Below are 8,046 nucleotides of genomic sequence, written 5' to 3' on the forward strand. Positions count from 1 at the left end.
TTCCCCCTGGGGGGGTCGGGAGTAAATCGGTACCTGGTATCGTGGCACGGGGGGGGCGCATCAGGAGGGGCGCCCAGAGGGACAGCCACATTGCACCATGAACTGATCACCTTATTCACTCTCCGGTGAGGTATTTATGTCTTTTTTCAGCCCGAATGAGTGTTTGTTGGCATTTTAGCTTGAAAGCGCAGCCTGACCCTAAAATGGCGGTTTCTAATTCCCTTTGATGCCCGTATGACCGTTATTAAGGCTGTTGTGCTGCGAGTCATGGAACAGACGGGGAAACATGAAACCTGTCCTGCCTGCTTTATGGACTGAGGAATAAATTAATTTGGAGCAGGCCAATACCAACTTGCTGGCGATCTGTTGAGAATTGATGCCTGTTGAGAATTGATGCCTGACCCTGTAATGACTGCCCTGCTACGACGATATGAATCGAACACTAAAACTGCTGAGGGTGGGTCTTTGAGCATCTGATTAGGGCCCGGTGGAGCTACCATAATGCTAATGAGGAGATGGGATATGGATTACCCCGCCATCACCTACCCATCCGGACCTTGGGCAGTTTTTCCCCTCATCTCTACGTCGCATAATCTCGAGTAAACTGCACCAGCGCTCTACCTTGCCCTAGTGAACCATTGGGAGCGGCTGCCGGGCGCCAAGTTGGCGGCCACCGCTTTGTCCCTCCGGCTTCTCTTCCCCGCCACCGAGTAACAGAGGCACCGGGTGGAAGCGGCAGTGGAGTGAGCGTAGTGGGAGGGGCGGACTATAGTCGGAGAGGCCAATCTTTAAAGTGAAAGGAGCATCGATTTTTGACGCCGGAGTTCCCTCGTTCGTGTTTACGGTGTCTTAAGGTAGCGGCCAGTGGCTGATGTGAGGCCGAAGCTGGGCAGCGACCGGAGCATCCGCGTGGAGAAGGAGGGTGCACCGGTGCTGAGGGAAAAGACATGACAACTGAACCCATGAGGAAAACCGGGCGTGGGTGAGTGATAAAGTCATCGCTGCAAATCTACTGCTTTGGCCAAGTTTAGCCAAATGGTTGTCGGAAACAGATTTAAATACATTGCAATGGTGTCTGCTGCCGCCTGAACTGGTCATGGTTGTCATGATACTGGTCACGATTAACCCCCATTGCAGTGCTCCGGACCTCCAGTGACAGCTGCGCAGCAAGTAGTGCCAGCTACACCGTTTAGGCCTTCTACAGCTGCGTAGCAAGTAGTGCCAGCTGCTTCGTTTAGGCCTTTTCACAGCTGCGCAGCAAGTAGTGCCAGCTGCTTCGTTTAGGCCTTTTCACAGCTGCGCAGCAAGTAGTGCCAGCTGCACCGTTTAGGCCTTTTACGGCTGCGCAGCAAGTAGTGCCAGCTGCATTGTTTAGGCCGTTTACAGATGTGCAGCAAGTTAAACTGTTTCCATCTGCATGGTTTTTACCCTTTTCAACTGCACGGCTATTAGTGCCAGCTGCACCTTTTAAGTTACTTTTCCGTGGTGGAGTCCTGCTGCAGGGACAGCACCATTGACACTATGGTTTCAGGGCCTTTGAGTCCCCCTCTGAGATGGCCACTTAGCCAGGGAGTCTACAAGGTTTATAGGGCGCCAGGCCTGTACATATATGTTAGTGCTAGAAAATGCTGTTCATGTATTTTGTTTTCCGCTCCCTGTTATGAGCACCTCTTCAGGTGGTCTTAGGTTGATGAGGCTGTTGTGCATACTTAGGCTCTGCTAGTCACGGACGGCACTCTAGTTCTGATATCCTCACCTTAACATCTGGATTATGTGCCCCCTTTATGCCCTTTTATTTCTCTTCTCCACCGCTTTCCCAGTAACACTTTCCTCTCATCCCCCTCACCCTCCTCCGCGACATTTTCCCATCATGGCCACCACTCGAGTTAAGGTTGGAACTAATTGCTACAAAAGCATTTATCCTACCAGCCTCACTAAAGCTGCAACAAAACGTTTGAAGCACAATACTATTGAACGTTTCCCGGATTCCCTCTTTGTTGATCAATTTCGCAATAGTCGTTTTGGGAGGCTCAAAAATGATTTCATTCTCTTCGCCCACGATACCTCCTCTTGGTACACCAGCTTTTACAATTCCCTTAACGTCACCTCCTCCTCCTCTATTCCTCATGGGAAACAGCTAAAAATATCCCCCTCCACGCGTTTCAACGGTTACCTCACTATCTCACTCTATAACAACGGTACTGTCATGATCCAAGGCAATGACACCTGTCTTTCGCTCTTTGACCACCTCTTCCCCTCCCTACTCCCCTCCTCTGTGACCGGGTTTTCCCCCGACTCTCCTTCCAGCTCCACCCATTACTCCCTCTCTCCTCCCCTGACCCCCCTACACTCCAATTGGCTGCACTCTCAAGAATCACAGGTCGGCCCTCTTCCCGCCCCCTTCCCTGTGACCTACTCTCCTATTCCTCCCCCCTCACAATATTCCCCCTCCCACTTCACTTCAGCCTCACCGCTAGCTAATGCGCTCCTTGTTCAATCTGCATCTTCCCGGTACTCCAATCTCTTCTCCTCCCCCATTTTCCTTCCAGTCACCCCCCTTTTTAGTCCACCTCTCCTCCAACCCTCTCCCCCAGTGATCTTTCCCTACGCTCCCCTTATCCCTTCTTCCATACCTCCTGTCCACCTCCCCCTCCCCTCGTTATTCACCCGGTTTTCGCCTCAATCCCTCTGCATCTCTCTCCGCCCTCCCACTCCTCCAGCAATACTATGCTACTCCCTCCCCCCCCCCCAGTAACCCTGTCCATTTCCCTCCCTCGGGTCCAACAGTACCACTTCCTTTCCCCAACTTCCCTTTCTCTCAACTCCCCCACTCTGCCAGATGCCCGTTCCCTCGCAGCCTCCTCTCCTTCCTGACATGCCCTCCACAACCACCTCACCTCTTTTCCTCCCAAACCGCCTTCATTCCCATGACTCCAAACAGTCCTCCCCTCTCCTTCTTGCCTACCGCTGTGTTCCGCACCCTTATCCCCCTAAAGCTATCCCTAATTCCTCTCCTTGTTGCAGCACCAACAAAGGCAACTCTCCTGTAACCTCCGATTCATTAACTCCCACTCTCAACCTCCACCTTTCCCCACTTTTGAACCTTACACCCCAACTCACCTCCTATCCCCCCACCTCTCCCTGCCTTCCACCACCAATTCCACCCCCACCTGTTTCCATCGATCCTCCCAACCATCCGTGCTCTGCATTACTCTAGCTGGAAAATAAGCTAGGTTCCCTTATCACCACCATCTCCCAGCTCACAGCTGCAATTTCACTTCTAAGCTCTAAGATTTCCACCTTTCCTTGCACCCCCTCTCCTTCCCAACTTCCCACGAGATGCACCGCGCCCCCTCACCTCAACTTAGCCAAGCTCAATCAGTCGTCTGCAAACTTTGTTAACTCGCTCAAGCCTTTGAACGCCGCCCTTCCTCAACCTGCATGCCCTAGCAACCCTACTATCTACTATATTCCAACCATCTCCTCTGTCAGAACCAAGCATCCACCTAAACCCTCCCGAGCACCCCCTTATAAACACAACATCCCGATCACCCTTCAGAGCCCAAGTGCCCCCGTCACCAAAACAGTCCTGACAGAGCTGCGCTGTCTGCTCCATAACTGCAGATCTGCAGTAAAACACAAACTTGAAATCTCAGATACCATCACCTACCACAATATTGACATGCTCTTCCTCACAGAGACCTGGTTCAAAGATACCTCGCATTCTACGTTTGATCTCCTACTACCTACAGGCTATTCTATACTTAGGAATGACAGAACTGAAAACACGGGGGGAGGTGTTGCAGTCATCTTTAGAAACTCCCTTCAACTTAAGGCCTCTCCCATCAGCTCCTTCGTCACCTTTGAATGCCTTTCTTTGGAGCTACAAGTGCACCACCGTTCACCCCTTAGATTCCATGTCATTTACCGCCAGCCTCGTAGTGGCCCTTCGTTTTTGGAGGAACTCCCTGACTTCATCAGTGACCAATATTCGCAAAGTGACAATCAGACCTTCGTGGGTGACTTCAATCTCCACTGGGGCTCACTGCAAGACTCCTCCGCAAACTCCCTGGCCACCTTCCTCTCTGTTAACGATCTCATCCAACACTGCACAGAATCAACACACTCTAAGGCAGGGGTCTCCAAACCGGTCCTGGAGGGCCGGATCCATGCCAGATTTTTTGGATATCCCCATTGAGATACATGTAGTAATTTTAAAAATCTGGTACGGATCCGGCCCTCCAGGACCGGTTTGGAGACCCCCTACTCTAAGGGCTCAATCCGGGACCTTGTTATTTCTAAAGCAGACATGCTTTCCATCACTACCCCTATTCACGTAGACTGGTCTGACCACCTCCTCATCCCATTCTCTATTCAACTATCACACGCTATAACACTTGGCCAACCCAAGAGAGCTATCTCCTGGTTCTGTGGTGTTAAAAATATTGATGTCGGTCCCCTCTGTGAATCAGCTTTGTTATCACTTCCAAGGCTAGACCCGAACCTTGATGTTGACGATCTCACCTCCCAATGCCTCACAGTTCTTGCAGATGAAATCAATAACGTCGCTCCACTCAAAAGCAAAAGGTTAAGGCCCACCCCCCCCCCCAGCACCGTGGTTCAACAAATCCCTCTATGAAGAAAGGAAGCAGCTAAGATTCCTGGAGAAACAATGGAGGCAAGTGCCCTCCACCGACAACTTGTCCACGCTTCGCTCCGCAAGATCCAAGTACCACAAACACATCTTCCTTGGGAAAGCAGCGCACTTCAAAACCCTCCTTGACTCAGCCAAAAATAGATCCAAAAAACTATTTGATCTCATCAAGAGTCCTGACTGCTCTCCCTCTTCCTCCAAGCTGGAGGATTCTGCAAAGAGAGCAGCGGGTTTCGCTATATTCTTCAACGAAAAAGTGAAATCACTTGTGGATCAGGTCGCTCATCCTACCCCTCCAGAGGAGTGCAAATCCTTAGCCATTTGGCAAAACTTTGACCCCATATACGAAGATGCCCTTCTCAAGTGCATCCGCGAAACAAAGCCCTCCAACCATCATCTGGACCCCATCCCCAGTGCCATTGCAATTGACTTTTATACCCTTTCCCTCTCCTACTGGACCACTGTGGTCAACCTCTCCCTCTTTCAAGGCTCCCTTCCTGTCTCCTTCAAAACTGGGCAGGTCACCCCGCTTCTTAAAAAACCAACTGCTGATGCGTCTGACCTCAACAACTTCCGCCCCATCACTAACTTACCCTTTGTTGCGAAGATTACAGAAAGATGCATAGCGAAACAACTCTCTCGTCATATCAAGGACAATGATCTTCTTGACAATTTCCAGTCTGGCTTCATTCAAAACTGCAGCACTGAAACAGCCCTACTGCAATTGGTTGATGACGCGCTGAGGATCCTCGACTCGGGGGGGTCCTATCTTCTAATTCTCCTTGACCTTTCTGCAGCCTTTGACACTGTCAATCACAACACCCTTCTCAACATTCTTAAACAGAGAATAGGCATGGAGGGCACTGTGCTTAAATGGTTTGCCTCCTTCCTCTCTGATAGATCACAAATGATCAAAATAGCAAACAGTCTTTCATCTCCTGTGGCGGTAGGCCAAGGTGTTCCTCAAGGCTCTATACTTGCACCCACATTGTTCAACCTCTATTTAGAACCACTAGGAAATCTCCTAAGTAAATCCGGGATCCACTATCATCTCTATGCTGACGACACTCAAATCTACCTCAAGGTTGCCTCCACTCACGATCTCTCTATCCTAAGCTCTACTCTCGACTCCATTCATAACTGGATGTTTACTCATCAACTGATTCTGAATCCCTCCAAAACCGAACTCAATCTAACTCCCCACATCAATTCCATTGCAAAGTCTGCTCGATACCATCTGCGCCTTCTGTGGGGGATCCGTCGCTTCTTCCCGGAGCAGGACCTTATAACCCTGGTGCAATCACTGGTCCTCTCAAGACTTGACTACTGAAACTCTCTTCTTACTGGCCTCCCGAAATCCCACCTGTCCCCCCTTAAATCTGTTTTCCATTCAGCAGCTCGTTTCATTTATGGGGCCAAAAGAAGCGACCACATAACACCGATCTTATCCACCCTCCGCTGGCTTCCAATCGAGGCTAGAGCTATCTACAAAACTGCTTGTATCACCCACAAAGCCTTGCACTCTCCTCTCCTCGCTACCTGGCGAATAAGCGAAACTCTCTGGAGGCTCTAGACCATCACGTAATGCGGGAAATCTTCTGCTTGAACCTCCCACTTTCAAGAAGGAAAGAACGATGGCACAATCCTTTTCAGGCAACGCAGTGGGAATCTGGAAGTCCCTTCCGCCGCAGCTCCGGACCACCACCTCCTCCCAGACCTTCAAAACTAACCTCAAAGCTCTCCTCCTTCAAAGACACTTCCAAACGTAATCCATGCCCTCTCTATTTTCTGAAGGAAGCCCTTCCACTACAGAAAAATTCTACTGTACATGACTATGGAAGTGTCTTCCCAGTGTGTTCTTGTGGTTTGAGAGTCTACCATTTATTGCGGTATTATCTTTCTACCTGTGTTTGGTATTCGTGTGTAACATGCACCCGTCACTTTTTTTTTGTAACACACTGTTTCCTACCTCTTACATTTATTTCCGATACCTGCACAAGTGCCACCATGGCCTACGTAACGTTTGTTCGTGTGCTTGAGGGCCCTCCATATATTGCAGTATTATACCTCGGTTGACTTTATACACCTTTGTAACCTGCACACGTCACTTTTTCCTCCTGTAATGCACCGTTTGCTACCTCTTATATTTTGTTGTTTCACGATTGTCACTTTTGTAATGCACCGTTTGCTACCTCTTGTATTTTGTTGGCTCACGATTGTCATTATTGCTTCATTTAATGTAATGTTGCTTTTGTATTTTGTTCACTTGTAATGTTCTCATGTATCAGTTCTGTTCCTATTGTGAAGCGCTCTGACACCTTCGGGTAAAGTCCGCGCTATATAAAAACCCACAAATAAATAAATAAATAAATAAATAAATAAAATCCAAAAGCCCTACGAACCCCCAAACTGTATATGAATGCGGAATGCCGGGAGGCGCTGCTGTGATTGCAAATTATACATTCTGTACCCCCAGGCTGCACTTCCTTCATAGAGTATTTACATAAACACATAGTTTAGTGGAATCCGATTGTTAGACTCATTAAACAACTGCGGAAAGACCTGCTCATGGTCCGAGGAATAGGTCTTGCAAAGGAAAACAAGCTTTGTCGTCATGGTGACTGCCGAATTCACTCCATCACAATACTAAAATACATTTTTTAAAAGCACAGCTGCCTCGAACACAATGCCAAACTCACCTACTGTAAACTATCAGTCTGCCGGCTGGCTGGGACTAGAACCGCAAGTCCTCAATGGACAGCAAGCAGCTCTCTCACCTTTGCATGTAGCTGAAGCCGGGGGATTCCTCTTGCAAAAGCCTACGCACATCCGGGAGCGCCGGAAGTGACGTCATCCTCATAGCGCTGCCTTTCTTTAGAAAAAGAGCCGCATCGATCGATCCACCGCTCTCGGTCCCAGCTGCTCAATTTCCGTCCCAGACCAGCTTCCTCATTTTTCGGAAAGCACGAGTTTTCGTTCAGGGGCCAAATTCAGACGCAGCTCCCTGCATGTGTGTGCTTCGTACGTGTTATAATGAATGCTTGCGTTGCAATGTGTGTTTGATGTTTGTCTGTATCAGCCTGCCTGCTTGTTTAATATGCACCTTTTGTGTTTGAGCATGTGTATTTTTGTGTATGTGTGACGTAGTGCGTGCCTGTGTAAGTTGTGGAAAATTGCAAAAAGCCTAAATGTGTTTTTTACAGCAAGTTCTTCGCCATAACGAAAAATAAATTACTGCCCGTGTATTGTAGTCCCATGTTGGTTCCAAGTGCACCTGCGTGTATTCAAGGTTCTCGACCAAACGGAACAGTTTTTGATCTACTGAAAAGTTGTCAATCAAAGAAGGCTAAACACATTTATTTATGTGAATACTGTATATTGTTGAGCATTAC

At 48.9% G+C, this 8,046-nt stretch overlaps 1 protein-coding gene across 2 annotated transcripts in view; it reads right to left on the bottom strand.

Annotated features, from left to right (window-relative positions):
* UTP14A (UTP14A small subunit processome component) overlaps nt 1-7,510 on the bottom strand; it is a 459,924-nt gene extending 452,414 nt beyond the window's left edge. The window contains exon 1 of one of the 2 annotated variants that reach the window (XM_086918807.1): nt 7,354-7,510. Coding sequence is in view for 1 of the 2 variants with exons in the window: in XM_086918806.1 (XP_086774932.1) it covers nt 7,432-7,439 (8 nt within the window). In the remaining variant the exon portion in view is untranslated. The remainder of the gene's footprint in view (nt 1-7,353) is intronic. The other variant, XM_086918806.1, reaches the window with a different exon arrangement.
* Between the last annotated feature and the right edge of the window lie 536 nt (nt 7,511-8,046).

Source organism: Lissotriton vulgaris, chromosome 4_1 (assembly GCF_964263255.1).
Source record: "Lissotriton vulgaris chromosome 4_1, aLisVul1.2, whole genome shotgun sequence".
Classification (NCBI taxonomy): Eukaryota; Metazoa; Chordata; class Amphibia; order Caudata; family Salamandridae; genus Lissotriton; species Lissotriton vulgaris.